Raw genomic sequence first — 18036 nt, forward strand, 5'->3', positions numbered from 1 at the left:
CTGACCCTGAACCTCCATGGACTGGCAATGTTTCAAGTAGATGGCCTTTCATCAGAACACCTGTGGTCCAAACCTGGAGTCCAGCGGAACTCCACTTCTGATCAAGTTACCAACTACTGAATGTGCATTCTCCCTGCCCCAGCATTCTGTCCTCCTTAAACTTCCTTGAAACTGACAGGTCTTTGTGATTGTCAAACTCTTTCCTCGGTGTTTCCAGCAGGCCAATCCACAGAGTTTTAGGCCATTATTCAAATTCATTACACTCCACTTTGCTATCTTGTGGTGCCACCTCTATCAGGGGAACTATCGTGCGAGTTAGAAAGTTGAAATGAATGGTTATCCAAAGTGTCAGTAAAGGCCACATTTCTTCAGTTGTCAAAGTTTCCTAGGTTGAAGCTTGAGAGCAAGCTGAAAATTTGGAAGATCTGCGATAAGTTAGATGTAATATTCTCACACAACCCCCGTATGCATACCTATTTTGCACCAGTTCAGCATTTAGCGCAAACTAAAAGTAAATGTAGAATGGCGGTTTATATGGAGGGCAGTGTAAGTTAAATACTTTTGATAGATTCTTTGTGGGATTTTCAACTCTGTTGGGGAGTAGGGTTGCCAACTGTGATAAATGTATTCCTGGAGGTTTCACCACATGACTTTCCCCACGCTCCACGACCATTAATCGGCCAAGAAATCCATCCAGTGCCTTACTACGCCAACTGGAAAGCAGAAAAGACCATTACCTAATTGGATGATGCTTGACAGTCAGCCAATTAGCCTTTTGCCCCTGCTATTGCCAATTTGATTAATATATCTGGTCAAGGGAAATGTTCAAAGAAAATGTCAAAAGAACAAAAATAATTTTTAATGTCATTGTGATTTTCTTTTCTCGGGGTTGCACACAGCAACGACCTAGAGATTAATCTTCAATTCCTGGAGACTCCTGGCCAATCCTGGAGTGTTGGCAACCCTAGGGGCGTCTGCTTTGGAGTGGCGGGCAGGGTTATTAGGGTATGATTTGGAAAGTGGCTCGGATTGCTGCTGCACTGTAACCCTCAAACTACCCATTAAGGTTTGAAATTCCTCCACAATCAGTTGCCCTGCGATCAAATCCAGAGACTACGGCCTTTTAAATTTTAAATCCTTCCCTTCACCACCATAGATGACTTCCGATCTCAACATTACGATGCTACAAATGATGGGAAATACACAATGTAATATACTCTCATTTGCATCTTATTTGAATACTTCAGCAGACGTGTTGTAACATACATGTAGCAAATCACCACAGTTAATCATAACTCAACAAACCTATCCAGCAGGAGGCTGTCCAACCAATTTCTCATCCAGGTCTGCTGGAATTGTTTCAGGGTGCTGATGTACTGAAACTGCAATGGAAACTCTTGGTCTAGATCTCGATAGGATGTTGGAAACCAGGGCAAACGTACATGATCATAAAACGAGAGCTCGGCCAATCAGGAGTTAATTAATTAAGCCGTGGCAGTGGAAATGTGGAATTCCCCCCCCCCCCCCCCCCCCCCCCCCCCTCCCAGGGGCTGTGGATGCAGCACAATTAAAATGATCAAGACCGAGGCTGACCGATTTCTTACTCGGGTATCATGGAATCTGGTGAAAAGGTGAATAAATAGAGTTGAGCTGCGGATCAGCCATAATTAAAATGAATGGTGTAACAAGCTCAAGGGGCTGAATGGCCTCCTCCTGTTGCAGCCTTCTATTTGATGCCCTAATTGGAGGAGGGGATATTTCTAATTATAAACTATTCAAGTTATTCCAATTAGAAATATCTAAAAGCATTGTTCAAGGTTGTAACTGTTCATATTGTTGAATCATTTCCAGAAATTTCCCCTTGAGTAACAGTGGTAACACAAAACCAGCTGTGAAGGTCCAATACAGTGCGTGCCCTTTTTCAAGAGCTGTGACCATGACTCGCGCGCTCGCCCTTTAACATTCTCTAATGTGGGAGGAAGGTCGACTGAGACCAGCAACATAAGCACCATACTTTGTTGGTCTGTATCGGTCCAAGGCTAGAAAAATGGCAGCCTTCAGTGAATTTCTTGTTAGTGACAGGCTCTTACTCTGTTGTGGATTTCCTTTATTCCTGCTACCAACCATCAGGAGAAATCCTCCTTTGTAAGCTGTTTTTATATTGCTCTCATGCTGTGCAACTGCCGATGTATGGGTCCCACATCGCTAGCCAGCATCACTAAAGTGAACTTGCTGAGACCAGCAGTTAAGAAAACTCATTTTGCATGCTTCATAATTCTATGGCACCAGCACAGCACTCTAGCAATATAAAAGCGAGCACTAGCATAATAAGTGCGATGGGAAAATCAATTGCAAGATAGAAGTTACTGAGTATCCTATGGTGATTCATTGCAGTAGTTGGCTCAAGGAATTTATCTACTGCCTATTTTGTTAACATGGGTTCAGGGACCAGTAATATGTGCTTTGCAGTGTTGCAATGCTGATGAATGTGCACAAGTATAGAAAGAGCCTTTGTTGCCCTGATTCTTTATGATAATGCATATGACTGAGTGTAACGTTAACGGAATTACTGTGTAGTATATACTGTGCTTACTCATGTTTGAATTTGTTCCCAGAAAGTCCACTAGGTGGAGCATTTGCTCTCTGTTCACCTCAAGCCACACAGATTCCTTGCACACAGAGGTGAAGCTGCAAGATGTTTTTGTCTGGGGATAGAAGAATGAAATCTTTGATTTAAAGAAGATAATGTCACAAGCGCAAGTGTAGATTGAAAGTATAGGGGACAAAGACTTTCAGAGCAAAAAAAAAATCCCAAACTGTTCCAGTAAAAACAACTGGTGTTCAAGAGTCTTCACATGCAAGTTTATAGTGTACTTGTATGGGAGTGTTTTCATGACTGCTCCATGCTTCACTAGGATCTCATGTAAATGTGTGATACGTTATTGTACTGAGAGAATTTTGTTCCTGCAGCTTGCGCCAGAGACCAAAGCTATCATTCACTGGATCATGGATATTCCATTTGTTCTCTCAGCAAATCTTCACGGTGGTGATGTTGTCGCAAACTATCCCTATGATGAGACTCGCACTGGTAAATACAGCAGAAAACTGATAAATGATGTTTGCTCGGCATATATGAAGCAAAATGTGAACAAAGTAAATTGTTGTCAACGTGCCAGTCTCTCCTGAGATCGCCACCTTCACGTCAAATCCAAACTTGTGGACGGGGGAAGCATTTGTATCAATACCGAAACTGTGGACAGGCAGGGCAGTGAGATATTGCAAGGCACAGAGGAGGGACTAAATAATCATTGTCATCTAACTATTGCGCGGAGCACTTATCAGGTATGTTCCAACACAAATGTTCGCTTTAATGCAAACTTCCCACTTTGGTCCAAATCAGGACCAGCCCCACCAGACTGACTGCGTAAATCATGTTCACTGATTTATTTAAATAGGCTCATGATCTGGTGTAAATCTGGTCTGTGCAACTGGAGAGTTACACACCAGTTTTCAGTCCGAGCCTGACACTTTGCCAAATTCTGGCAAGATTCCACCCATAATATTTTAAGACGCTTTCCTGGGCATTGTTCTCTTTAAAAAGTCAATTTTCAGGTAAAAGCAGTTTCTGCGCTTTAAACTATAGCACTGCAAAATATTGGCTTTTGATTTAAAATATACTTGTAACTGGTATTTCATTTTCCTCTTTCCCTGATGTCTTACACTTTCTGAAATCAAAGCTGTTGTTTCACTGACAGTTGTTTGTGCTATCAAACCATTATTTTCCTCTCCCCTCTGGTTAGGTATCAAGGATAATCATAATGCACTCCATGCTTTGTTATCCTGGAAGTGATTGTAGAGGGAAATCGACAATCCAGCATTATCCAGTGCTACGTTTTCATGAGACTTTAATCATTGCTTAGAAAATGTTGAAAATATTGTAAAATGTGGAGATCAAACTGCTACAAAACAGAATCCAGGTAGATTACGAGGGGCTGAGATGAACTAGCAAATGAACATGGATCCTCAGAAAGAGTCTGTTTTTCCATTTTGTAGCTTTGAGAATAATAGCAGTTTGACCTTGCACAACATGTTGACCAAAGCTAGGTGGCACTAATGATTAGAGTAATTTACATAAAATCCTTAATGTGTTGACACAGTTTTAGCAATCAAGAATTTAGGGTTTATTTTAAATATCATGGTTAAATTTGAATTTAGATTTCAATTTGGGTGATTGGATTGAATTAAACTGATTCAGAAATATGTCTTTCTGTTACTTGAATGCTGAGCAACTGCTTAAGCCTTCAATATGCTGAGCAGGAAGCACACCCACACTACAAGGCAGATGTGCACAATCTGCCATATTGGTAAAGGCCATACAATTGCCATTCACTGTTCACTCGCTACCAGCTGTTAGAAAGTTTGCATGTACAACCCAATCTTTAACTCATTGATTCATGGCAGAGCACTGTTTGATAGATTCCAAGCATTGCCACTGGTACCCGTAGTGGGTGAACTCTAGATTGAAGTGATTAATTTTTCAAAATTGTGCACAGATGCACATAATTGTACCTAGAGATATTTGCCAAGTCTAATTTTAGTTAACATTTAACCTGACAGTTCAAATAGCAGGGTTGGCAAACTGAAAAAGCAAACGTGTATAAATTTACAGTGGAGTTTTTGCAGTCCTTAGTTTACTGAATAGCAGAGATCTGGAAAAAAATTGGACTGATGTTTAGTATCTTTATTGCAACACTTCTTGTTCCCGTGCCATTCCATCCTTCCCATGACATTCTTCTCGTGCCATTCCTTCTTTCACTCGCACATCATCCTCATCCCTTTCTCCACCCCTTTCTTAAACACATTTCACACCTCCCAGCTCCCCTCCCATGCTGCACCTTTCCACTCCATTCAAGGAAGGCTTGCAGGCCCTCTCCTCCTGCCAGTCCCGTGCAGTCTCTCTCCCTCCCATGCCATCTATTCCCCCCCCCCCCCTTCCCATGTTGTTTCCCTTTTTCCCCCATGTCAATCACCATCGGGGCTGGGGAGAGGTGAGAGCAGGGGTTGGAGCCCAGTAACCAAGGCCAAAGTTTGCACCCCCATCTTCCACTTGACTAACATTAGAGCAGCATCCTGGGCACCACTTGCCGATGCAATTTTATACTCGGGTTCACTTCTTCCACTTTGGTCATCGGGTGCTAGCCCAGTAACTGAGGTTGGGAAATGGTGACAACTAGTTACTGAGAGGCGCTTGTACCATGCTCTGCCCACCAATTTTTAATAATCTTTATTGTCACAAGTAGGCTTACATTAACACTGCCATGAAGTTACTGTGAAAATCCAACCAATCATGTGGACAGACAGAAACAGTATTATTAGATAGAATTGCTCCAGATCTCATTACAGACAGTAGTAAGTTCTGGTCAATCATCTAAAGCATGCAATTGAACAACTTTATATCCAAATCCAACACAATATTTGTGCAGTGAGCTAGTTGAAAGTGAATGAGCTAATTGAGGTTGGCTAAACTGACACCCTGAAGTGACTATTATAGCATTTGCAATGGAACTATTCATGTTTATTCAAACAAATTGTTTCAAAAATTGTACGCATGTTTTGGCAGGCTCTACCCATGAATATAGTGCTTGCCCAGATGATAAGATTTTTAAAAGCCTGGCTGAGGCTTATGCTTCTTTAAATCCGGTCATGTCTAACCCCAATAGACAACCGTGCCGCAAGAATGATGACGATTCCAGCTTTGTTGATGGAATAACCAATGGAGGAGCTTGGTATAATGTTCCAGGGGGTAAGTGAAAATGAATTTTTGAACAACACTATTGGATGATGGCATCAAATTCTACCCTGTGTAATAGTTAAATCATCAGAACCAATACCTGTTTTTAGTTATACATGATATGCATTTGAAAAGAATAAAAATGCATTTATACTGCCTTCCAAGTCCTCAACACCCCCCCCCCCCCCCCCCAATCCCCAAAGGCTTCCACAGCCAAGCGATTAATTTCAAGTCCAGTGTCTGTTGATATGTGGGCAAATGGGGCAGCCAATTTACATATAAATCTACAAATAATACAGATGATAAATGACAAGTTAATCTGCTTGTTGCGGTGAGATTAGTTGAGGGATGAATTTAACTCAGCCCCCACAATTACCCTTCGTATTCTTTGATCTTCATACGCCCCTGATAAGTCAGATGGAACCTCTGTTTAAAGTTTCATCTGTAAAGTGGTATCTCTGGCAATGTACTAAACCCTCTGTATTTCGGTTGCTTTTCTTCTAAATTATATGCTGTAGCCCTGGAGTCAACTTTGAAACCGTATACTTCTGACTCTGAGGCGAGATTGCAATGAACTAAGCTGAACAGCTGAGAAAAAGTGATACATTTAAGGTAAAATTTGGTGTGGCCAGGGTTCCCCATGTTTCCCGAACCCTTGGTTGGCAGCAGCAATTATTTGAGAATCAGGCATGTTGACCTATTTGCCGCTGATTTGCCTGAGCTAAATATCTTTCAAAAAGAGGAGAAGGGCCAGACACAGAGCCTTTTCTCAGTTCCTTGCAAATAGTTTGTGACTGGTGATAAAGCATTCCACATACACTGTCTGTCATCCATTAATTTTGAGCTTTTAAACAAAGCCTTTGTGAAGGTTCCAAGTGCACGCTGGCCGTAGGTTAGCCCTCTTCCATTGGAGGGGGGGGGGGTTCCCCAGGTTCCCCATATGTGTATATGTGTGATTTGAGGGGGGGGGCTCCGATACATATGTTGCTCTGAAGCTTGTGGGGATGTTCCTCCATGTCCGTGGGGAGGGGGTTGGGGGAACTTATTTTAAATGCAGATCGGGGCACCCTTTAAAGATGGTGCCTTGTTGGCTCGATTAGACCCCGCCCTGCCAGAGTGACAGCATAAACTACGCTCCCATTGGTCTGAAAACTCAGCTGTGTTTCTTGTTTTAGAAATTATTTTATTGAGGCATTTACAATTTTGCACATCTAATTTTCAACAAAAAGAAAAACACAATGTAACCAATAAACCCCCCGAGCACACAACTCTAGCCAACGTGGCTTACACAAAGTGCCACCTTCACTAACCACCCCTCCGTTGATTCTCCTGCCCTTACTCGTCTCTCTCATTCCTTCCTGTCTCCCCCCCCCCCTGCTGTTTTCACTCATGATTGAGTCGTTGACCATCGCATTAAGAAGTTCGGGGGTATGGAAAGGAATAGTGCGGGGGGGATAGAGCATAGGGTGTTCTAATACGCCGATGACTTGCTGTTGTACGTGTCGGAACCGATTTGTGTCGATATGGGGAATATTGGAGCTGCTTTGGGTGTTTGGGTCTTTCTCGGGGTACAAACTAAATCTAGACTAGAGTGAGTATTTTGTGGTGTCTCAGCCGGGGATGGGGGGCTGCCATTCCATAGGGCAGGGACTCACTTTAGATACCTGGGGGTGCAGGTTGCCCGGGAATGGAGGGGGGGCTCCGCAGGTACAAATTTCTAGTTTGGTGGGGAGAGAGAAAGCTGATCTGGCAAGGTGGGATGGTCTCTGTCACTGGCGGGTCGGGTACAGGCAGTTTAAATGAACGTGTTGCCGCGGTTTCTGTTTATTTTCCGGTGCCTACCGATTTTCCTGCCAAAGACTTTTTTCAGAGAGATTGAGGGAATGATTACTTCGTTGATATGGGGAGGGAAGGTGGCCAGAGTTAGAAAGATGCTACAGAGGGGAAGGCAGGCAGGGAGTTTGGATCTTCCGAACCTGCTGTATTACTACTGGGTGGCGAATGTGGAGAAGGTGTGGAGCTATGTCAGAGGGGTTGATTCCCAGTGGGTCAGAATGGAGGGGAATTTGTGCAGGGGATCGGGATAGAAAGCACTTGCAACAGCGCCGCCCCCGATAGCCCCGGGGAAATACTCAGGGAGTCCGGTAATAATAGCTTCATTGAGAATTTGGAGGCATTTTCGCCAACATTCCGGGTTGGGGGCAGGGTCAAGGGAAATGCCGATTCGGGGGAACCACATATTTGAGCTCGGGAAGTGGGATGGAAATTTTTGGAAATGGGAGGAGAAGGGGATTCAGACACTAAAAGATTTGTTTCTTGGGGGTTGGTTTGCAGGATTGAAGGAGCTGGAAGCGAAGTATGGGCTGGAGCAGGGAGAAGTGTTTAGATACATGCAGGTTCGAGATTTTGCCAGAAAGGAGATACAGAGCTTTCCGGTGGAGCCGGCCTCCACATTGCTGGAGGAGTTGTTGATGACAGGGGGATTGGAGAAGGGGCTAGTGTCGGCGGTTTACAGAGCTATTTTGGAAGAGGAGAAGGCGCCAGTGGGAGGAAGAGTTGGGAGAGGATATGGAGAAGTGGTTCTGGTGTGAGGTGCACCGGAGAGTGAATGCCTCCACCTCGTGCGCGAGGTTGGGGCCGATACAGCTGACGGTGGTATACAGAGCACACCTCATGAGGGTGAGGATGAGCCGATTCTTTGAAGGAGTAGAAGATGTGTGTGAACGTTGCGGGGGGGGGGGGGGGGGGGGGGGGGGGGGGCTAATCGCGTTCATATGTTTTGGTCCTGTCCAAAGCTAGAGGAGTACTGGAAGGAGGTTTTTAGGGTAATTTCTAAAGTGGTGCACGTGAAACTGGACCCGGGCCCCCGGGAGGCCATATTCGGGGTGTCGGACCAGCCAGGGTTGGAAACAGGTGCGGAGGCAGATGTTGTAGCCTTCGCCTTGTTGATCGCCCGAAGGCGGATCCTGATAGGTTGGAGAGCAACCTCTCCACCCTGTGCCCTGGCGTGGCGGGGGGACCTGTTGGAATTTATGTCTCTTGAGAAGGTTAAGTTTGAACTGAGGGGAGGATGGAGGGGTTCTACAATTCATGAGCATTATTCATTATGCACTTTCAAGAACTGGATAACATTGAACATTAGTTGGGGTGGGAGGGTTGGGGGGAGGGGGGCTGTGTGTGTTAATGGTGACTATGGGTGATCCCTAATTCCTTTTTGTCATTTGTGTATGTGAACATGTGGGCTAATTTTTGGGGTTTGGTGGGAGGATGGGATCGTTGTTATTGATGTGGGAATTGACATATTTGTGACAGATAATTGTTTATTGTTGGTGGGTGTAAATTTGGGAGAAAATATGAAAAAGGAGGAGAATAAAAATATTTTTAAAAAAAGTCACAAACCCTCACCCCTGACTCTTGGGGCTCAGAGTCCCGCCACCCTCGTAAGATCAGTCTCCGGGCTACCAGGGAGGCAAAGGCCAGGGCATCGGCCTCTCTCACCCCATGGGCTCCCGGGTCTTCCAACACACCAAAGATTGCCACCTTTGGACTCTACATCACCTTCACTTTTAAGACCATTGACATGTCATAATATACACCAGTATATCATGGTGCAGACACACACTGATGGAAACACACCAGGACCAATCAACATGCACAAACATCGCAGCCAATCACCAGTTAGAGCACACGCACTATAAAGAGTGAGGGCATCACTTTTCCCGCTCATTCTGGATGCTGCCTCTCAGAAGCACAAGAGCTCATCAAGTACAGTACAGACTCACACCACGTGCTGAGTGATTCAACTGGTTCGGACAGGGGCAGGTCTCTAGTTAAACTAGCATTGTGTAAACTCACAGTTATAGTATGTCTAGTATTTTATAAGAGTTAATAAAATAGTGTTGAAACATCTCCAGTGTTGGTGGCATATGTCTGCTTCACGAGTCCACAGTGCCCAACACTTCATGACATGACGTCAGCAAACCCCTGAGCCGTGGACATGCCCAAAACATATGGGCGTGGTTAGCAGGACCCCCCCCCCCCCCCCCACCTCAAAGAACCTGCTCAACCGGGCCACAGTGTGTGTGCCCTGTGGACTGCCTGGCGCATGATGAGGACGCATTAACTCTACTCTGGGCCTCCTCCCATACCGCGGCCTCCAACTCCCCACCCACTATTCGTCCCACTTTCTCTTCACCTCCACTATCGGGGCCCCGTCCCACTCCGTCAGCTCCTTATAGATCTCTGAGACCTTTCCTTCTCCCACTCCTGTTCGCAACACCACCTTATCCTGTAGCCCCTGGGGAGGCAGCTGCGGGAAGGTTGAAACCTGCCTCCGCACAAAATCCCTCACTGCAGAAACCGGAACCCAGTCCCCTGGCAACTCAAAACTCCTCCTCCAAGCTCAGGAAACACTCATCAATTAAATAGATCCCCAAATCTCTCGATCCCTGCCATCTCCAAAATCGCCCCCTCCCCCCGAGTGAACCAGTGGTTATCACATAGAGGTCCCCGCATGACACCCCCCCACCCCCATATGCTGCCTCCACTGTCCCCAGACCCCAAGGGCTGCCACTACTACTGGGCTTGTGAAGTACCTGGTCGCGAGAACGCCAGAGATGCTGTTAACAGTCCCCCAAACCCGTGTCCTTACATGAGGCCTCCTCCACCTGCTCCCATACTGACCCCTCCCCCATTACCCACTTCCTGACCATCGCAATATTCGCCACCCAGTAGTAGTTAATAAAATTATGGAGCGCCAGCTTCCCACCCCTGCTCCAGCACCAACGTCTTCACCCACGGGGTTTTCCCCGCCCAAACAAATCCCGAGATCTCTGCATTCACCTTTTTGAAAAACGCCTTGAGGATAAAAAATGGGAGGCTCTGGAAAGCAAACAGAAACCTCGGGAGGACCGTTTAATTTAACTTTCTGAACCCGCCCCACTAATGACAACGAGAATGTGTCCCACCTACGAACGTCCCCCCCCCCTCATCTCGTCTACCAACTGACCCAAATTTAGTTTATGCAGCTGCTCCCACTCCCACGCCACAGGATACCCAAATATCGAAAGCTCCCTCCCAGCACCTTGAACGGCATCTTGCCCAATTTCTCCTCTTGCCCCCTCGCCTGGATCGCAAGGGCCACACTCTTTACCATATTCAATTTGTATCCTGAAAACTGGCCGAATTCCTCCAATATCCCTCCAATTTCCCCCAGTGGGTCTGTGCTCAGCTGTGTTTCTGTAGAGAAACCTGCCGGTTTTCAGTCAGAACCTGACACTCTGACAAATTTGGGGAAAATTCCGCCATTAGTGCGTGAAATAATCTGACAATCGATAGAAATCAGAGGCAAAAAAGTCTAACCAGAATATCAAGGCTTGCTCTCTGATTTCTATTCATTGTATCATAAGTAAATGGAATTTGGGCCTATGGATTTTTTTAAATGCAGGAGAGAATGCTCTGCCAAGGTCACTTCTGAATGTATAGCATTATAGACTCATGAACCGAGTTTACAAAGCTGTCTATTTGTGATCTCACTTGTACCTGTGCATCAAACAAGGATAAATGAACTGGACAGTAAATAAAAACCCTTTTTACCGTAACCGTGCAGTTTACTTTTGGACTGAATGGATTCACAAGGTCAGGAAAATGTCGGACTGAGCAAATCTGAATAGAATTGTAAATTCTAATTTGTATTCTTTTGAAGTTGAAATCCCATTAGACACAATTTTGCAACTCACTAGAGCAGCTTTTGTAGAGCAAGAATTGGTGAAAAAGAAATATACTGGTATGATCCCTGTAGAGACTGATAACTCTGAAAAAGGTATTTGAATTACCAGTGACTGACTGAAAAGGTCACCCAGCAAGATTTCAAGTTTTAGAACCTTTGACTGTAACAAAGGAACTGAAACAACATAGACTAGACATTATATTTGTCGGCAACTCTAGACTCCAGACAGGCTTCCCCCATTTGACTTTTAGAACAACTGTAAATCTCCCCCAATCCTTTTGTAGCTCACTATGCCTCTCAAATGGACACTCCATTCTCTAGGGATCAGTCCAAAGCAATCTTGGCATCCAATGGCTTGCTTCCTTTTTCCTCTTCCAGCTGAATAACTTCTGATCCCCAAACTGACTTTCAGAGTGACAATTTCACTGGAGACTTCTCCCTCTAGCAAGCTAGGCAAATATTCCAGCCTCATTTAAGTATTCAAGAACATGGGGTGGGATTCTCCGTCCAGCGACGCTGGTATCGCGAAATGTGATTGGGCGGAGAATGGCGTGCGTGGCCGGTACCAGGCGGCAACAGAATGCCATGCTCCAGTGCCTTGACAGCAGCGTCAATGCATTTTATTCCGCACGTACAATAAGCGCCATTGGCATATCATTAACGGGCATGACCTGGTATTCTGCGGAGCCTCCACGATGCTCCTCCACCGCCAGGAGGAACTACCGATGGTGGGTTTCACTTGTGGTTTTAAAAATTGGGAAATGGGCACTGTTGCTGCTGAGGGACAGAGAGGAGGTAGGACATGTTCCCGGAGGTGTGACCGTGGGCTGCCGGTCCCACCACTGACGGGGCTGGCTGTGGGGCTGGGAGGGAGGGGGTGGGGGTCTACCTAGGCTGGTGGGGGAGCAGCAGGAGGTGACCAGGCAATGGGCTGTGGGGTCGTGTTGATCCCCTGGATCGGGGTGTCCAGGAATGGAATGCCATTGCCGCAGACTGCAAGGTTGCCATCCTGATGCCACCCCACTGACTACCCGCCATGGCCTGTGTTTGCGCAGAGTGATTCCAGCGTAAGGGTGCCCCCACCCTACCACTCCACATGCTGGCAGGGCATCACGTGGCCGACCCAAGGGCAGCGTTCACAGTAGACCCTCCAGGAGGGTGCTGGATGGGATTGCGGAGCATACCATTGGCATGGATAATGCCAGCCACTGATACCGCTGCCTGCAGAGACGGGTGCCACATTACTGGGCACTGGGGCCAGGAGTGCGGTGCGGAGGGCAGAATGCCAGGGGAACTGCCAGTGGTTGGCATGGGGGAGGGGAAGAACACTCCCGGACAGGGTCTGCACTCCCGGACAGGGTCTGCAATGCAGGCCTGGGCCATCGTGCAGCCCATTGGACCTGGTTAGACACGGTGGTGGGGGGGTTGTATAAGACATGCTAACATGTTCACCCCCTGCAGAAATGCATATCGTAATCCAACCAGGAATGGTGGCCTTCATCCTAGCCGCTGCAGCCAGATCCGCAACAATTTTGTTGTCGTAGAAGTCCACTGATTCAGTCCCGGCATCAACATTTAGTTTCTGAAACGGAGAATTCCGTTGATGGTCTTTTCAATCTGCGCATGATATCCCACCCACATTCTGCTTGTGAACAATATAGAGTAGCTGCTTCTACCTTTGTCTCTCTCCCTCTCATATTCTTGCAGGCTGACATGTTTCTGTCAGTCTCAGTGATATCCTAGAAAACTCTTTAAGCCAATACTACAATGGCTTGCTACAGACTCTTCCCCTTTCAAGGGCATCACAAATCCCCGGGACCTTGTATCCAGATAGAAATACTAATTAGCAATCCTCTAGGCCTCCAACTCCATTCTAGTTTTGAGTTAAATAAACAGTTTAAAGTGGTCAATGGAAGAGTCCTGGGGAAAATTGATGTACAGAGAGATCTGGGAGTTCCGGTCCATTGTACCCTGAAGGTGTCAACGCAGGTCGATAGAGTGGTCAAGAAGGCATACAGCATGCTTGCCTTCATCGGACGGGGTATTGAGTACAAGAGTCGGCAGGTCATGTTACAGTTGTACAGGACTTTGGTTAGGCCACATTTGGAATACTGCGTGCAGTTCTGGTCGCCACATTACCAGAAGGATGTGGATGCTTTCGAGAGGGTGCAGAGGAGGTTCACCAGGATGTTGCCTGGTATGGAGGGTGCTAGCTATGAAGAAAGGTTGAGTAGATTAGGATTGTTTTCATTGGAAAGACGGAGGTTGAGGGGGAACCTGATTGAGGTCTAAAAAATTATGGGAGGTATGGACAGGGTGGATAGCAACAAGCTTTTTCCAAGAGTGGGGGTGTCAATTACAAGGGGTCACGATTTCAAGGTGAGAGGGGGAAAGTTTAAGGGAGATGTGCGGGGAAAGTTTTTTACGCAGAGGGTGGTGGGTGCTTTACCAGCGGAGGTGGTAGATGCGTGCACGATAGCATCATTTAAGATGCATCTAGACAGATATATGAACGGGCGGGGAACAGAGGGAAGTAGACCCTTGGAAAGTAGACGACGGGTTTAGATAAAGGATCTGGATTGGCGCAGGCTGGGAGGGCCGAAGGGCCTGTTCCTGTGCTGTAATTTTCTTTGTTCTTTGTTTATAACTTTATAAAATGTGGCGTTCCTAATACCTTCGGGAAACTTGGAGACTAACGGTCTACCCGCAGTGTGAATATCTTGCACTTTCTTCCCAGTAAAACAAACTGCGCCCTTCATGCCCCTTTATAAACTTTACCAACAAAACCACCAAAGCTTGTTGTTGGGCAGAATTCAAAACGGGTCATATGATCCCCTTTATTCCTCCATTTCACTCTAAATTAAAGAGACAGTCTCAAAACATAATCTTTTAAACTTGATATTTGTGACAACACACATAGATTGATTAGATTTTATTTATTATTGTTACATGTATTAGTATACAGTGAAAAGTATTGTTTCTTGCATGCTATACGGACAACGCATACCATACATAGGGAAGGAAGGGGAGATGACAGAATGTAATGTTACAGTCAGAACTAGGATGTAGAGAAAAGATCAACTTAATATGAGGTAGGTCCATTCAAAAGTCTAATGGCAGCAGGGAAGAAGCTGTTCCTGAGTCGATTGGTACGTGACCTCAAACTTTTGTATCTTTCTCCTGACTGAAGAAGGTGGAAGAGAGTATGTCCGGGGTGTGTGGAGTCCTTAATTATGCTGGTTGCCTTTCCGAGGCAGCGCGAATTATAGACAGAGTTGATGGATGGGAGGCTGGTTTGCGTGATGGACTGGGCTACAGTCACGACCTTTTGTAGTTTCTTGCAGTCTTGGGCAGAGCAGGAACCACACCAAACTGTGATACAAACAGAAAGAATGCTTTCTATGGTGCATCTGTAAATGTTGGTGAGAGTCGTAGCTGACATGCCAAATTTCCTGAGTCTTCTGAGAAAGTAGAGTTGTTGGTGGACTTTCTTTAACAGTAGTGTCGGCATGGGGGGGCCAGGACAGATTGTTGGTAATCTGGACACCTAAAAACTTGATGCTCTCGACCCTTTCTACTTCGTTCCCATTGATGTAGACAGGGACATGTTCTCCACTACGCTTCCTGAAGTCGATGACAATCTCCTTCGTTTTGTTGACATTGAGGGAGAGATTATTGTCGCCGCACCAGTTCACCAGATTCTCTATCTCATTCCTGTACTGAGATCCGACCCACTACGGTGGTGTCATCAGCAAATTTGAAAATCGATTTGAAGGGGAATTTAGACACACAGTCATAGATGTATAAAGAGTATAGTAGGGGGCTGAGGACACAGCCTTGTGGGGCACCGGTGTTGAGGATGATCATGAGGATGGTTGCACTGTAATGAGGAATTTACTGAAAAAACATTCAAAGCAAAATCCTTGGAGAGACTTAAACATGGGTATCCTAGTTGCCATGTTCGTGGAATGCCCTTTTGTGTCAAGTGCATGACTTATTATGATCTCGAATAAAACCCTACCGTGGCTAGCATACTAGACAGGAACCCCAATGTTTTATTTTAATTTTGTAAGACAGAGTCAAGCAATCTCACTCCAGGAGTGATTTCCCATACAATAGGGATGATGGATTAAAAGAAACTTTATTACTAACACAGTATTAAAATATCTTTAATGTCACACAAGAAAATAGCTTCAATTACTCCTTAAACAATGCTAATCAATGCAGCAACACAATACCCCTTAACCACTTTCTCTATTTCCATTTAAACAAACCCATCTTAGGTCAACATCCCGTTTAAATGCAGTTAGCAGACCCAGGCATACTTGCTTAAGAGATGTTCTTTAAGACTGTTTAAAAGATGGAATTGGATCCTGTCAGAACAATGGAGGATCTCTAGCTGAAGTCTTCAAAAGCTGTCTTCATGGTTTGACTTCCAGGAACTAACCGCACAATTTTTGCCCCTCTGCTAAAATGTCTGGTACTCTAGTTACTCCCATTAGTTACGTTGTCGTGCCAAACTGAAACACAATCTACAACTATCTACTCCCAAGGGAAAACTCTTAATCCAAACAAAAATAATTGGCCTAAGTTTTTCCGATGCTTCAATTGCTCCTCTGGCTCCCAAAAGCCCAGCTGTCCTGAAAACCAAGGTTTTAAAAACACTACTGCAGCAGTCATACACACACTAACCCAGGATTTTAACCCTTACTGCACCATGACTGCAGCAGTCATACACACACTAACCCAGGATTTTAACCCTTACTGCACCAAATACATATAATACAATATATCTGAAATCCCTACATTCATCACCGACTCAACTGGGTGATATGGAGACCTAGAACACAAACACACGTGACTGAGTTCCCTGTTTACTTTACAGGACTATAAGGCCTTAACCCGAAAAGTTACTGATTTGAAACACATTCCAAGCTATTTCCAGTGTTGTAGAAATTTAATACTTTCTTAGGTGGGTGTGTCACATTGGACATTAATTCACATTTCAGTGTGGCACCTGACTAATAGGATACAATATTGGATTTATTTTTAGTGTTCGATATAGATGATGACGTAACCTTTATAAACACGAGTTTTGCTTTTAGCATTATTACATGTTACATATTGCTGCACCAGGCTAATCACTACCAGCCATACCAATTCCGTTCCAAATTTATTTCTGGGGTAGGAATTATGGAAAGAAATACTTCAACTGGTTTTGTGCATGTTTATTATGATACCGTACATTGTACGGTATTTTTAAGACATAACCTAGTGATGTAACTGAGAACTGCTGCCAGTTCTCCAGTGCATTTACCAAGAACTAGTCAACTGATTTTTTCACAACTAAACTTCTTGAGAAGGAAATCCAACAACAAAAGACATGCAATAAAAACTGGTTTGTGGAACTAACCAATGCATCAGTCACCAAATTTATCTATGCCAGTAATTGCAGAAATAATGCTTGTCGATAGGGACTTTGCTGACATTTTGGTTTGATTTTGATTTGATATGATTTGATTTATTGTCACATGTACTGAAGTACAATGAAAAGTATTGTTCTGCAGCCTAGACACAAGAATAATCAACAGGGAACGTTGACAAATGGTACATCGACAAAACAGTGATTGGTTACAGTGCGGAACAAGTGGGCAAACAAAGCAATGGTAGATGAAGTAACAGGATGCTGACGGGCTTGAATGTGAATGAATGGAATCAAAGCAAAGACATCATTGCCTGACTTCCCAGTTAGAATTTATTTAAATGTAAATTCTCCTAATTTGAGACCAAGTGCTGTTCGGGGCGGGAATGTTTCCAGCTGGGCGGCCGATGGGACAACACCCCAAATCTTCTGACCCCGGCCTCATTAATTATGCACCCAGGTGTTTTACACCTTATTCCGTGTTGGGTAGGCCTGAATGGCGGGTAGTCCGTCACTGTGTCTCTATATCTGCCATATTAAAAAGGTGGCCAACATCACTGACCCACAATTGAAGAAGGCAGGTGGACATCCTGAAAATGAAGATAGATCTCCGGGAGCCCGCTTGAGGCTGAAAGGTGGACCTGCTGAGCACAAAGAACATAGTGAGGCTGCAAGATGGGGGCCCCCTCCAGGATACCTTATCTGGAAGGTCCACTTGCAGATGCTCTTCCAATCCTTTGCTATGGTTGTCCAGGGTCCAAGGTTGGGGGCGGCCTCCACCCCGAAATCTGAAAACAGCCCCAGGCATTGTTCGGATGTGTCCCGACATCTGCATGTTGTACAAATCCGTTTCACGCTGGCATCGCAGGGAATGTGGTATGGTACAGTGGTCGGGTCTTTGATCTGCATCCCATTAACAGGGTACAAATGAGGTTCACGCTGGCCTCTTGTGGGCTTTCTGGCGCAGCCATGGTGGGGAACAGTGGAAGATCCCACTGTAAATTCACACGGGCGTGAAATTGATTTCTAGTCTTCCCGCCCTATTCTCCCAAAGTTGTCCACCATCAAACACGCTGGCGGGGGCTTGGGAGAATT

At 45.3% G+C, this 18036-nt stretch overlaps 1 protein-coding gene across 1 annotated transcript in view; it reads left to right on the forward strand.

Annotated features, from left to right (window-relative positions):
• Positions 1 to 18036, forward strand: part of cpe (carboxypeptidase E) — a 199871-nt gene that overhangs the window by 123989 nt on the left and 57846 nt on the right. Inside the window, exons 4-5 of the mRNA XM_038792117.1 lie at positions 2971 to 3088; positions 5621 to 5803. Of these exons, the coding sequence (XP_038648045.1) occupies positions 2971 to 3088; positions 5621 to 5803 (301 nt within the window). The remainder of the gene's footprint in view (positions 1 to 2970; positions 3089 to 5620; positions 5804 to 18036) is intronic.

The sequence above is a fragment of the Scyliorhinus canicula genome, chromosome 3 (assembly GCF_902713615.1).
Source record: "Scyliorhinus canicula chromosome 3, sScyCan1.1, whole genome shotgun sequence".
Lineage (NCBI taxonomy): Eukaryota > Metazoa > Chordata > Chondrichthyes > Carcharhiniformes > Scyliorhinidae > Scyliorhinus > Scyliorhinus canicula.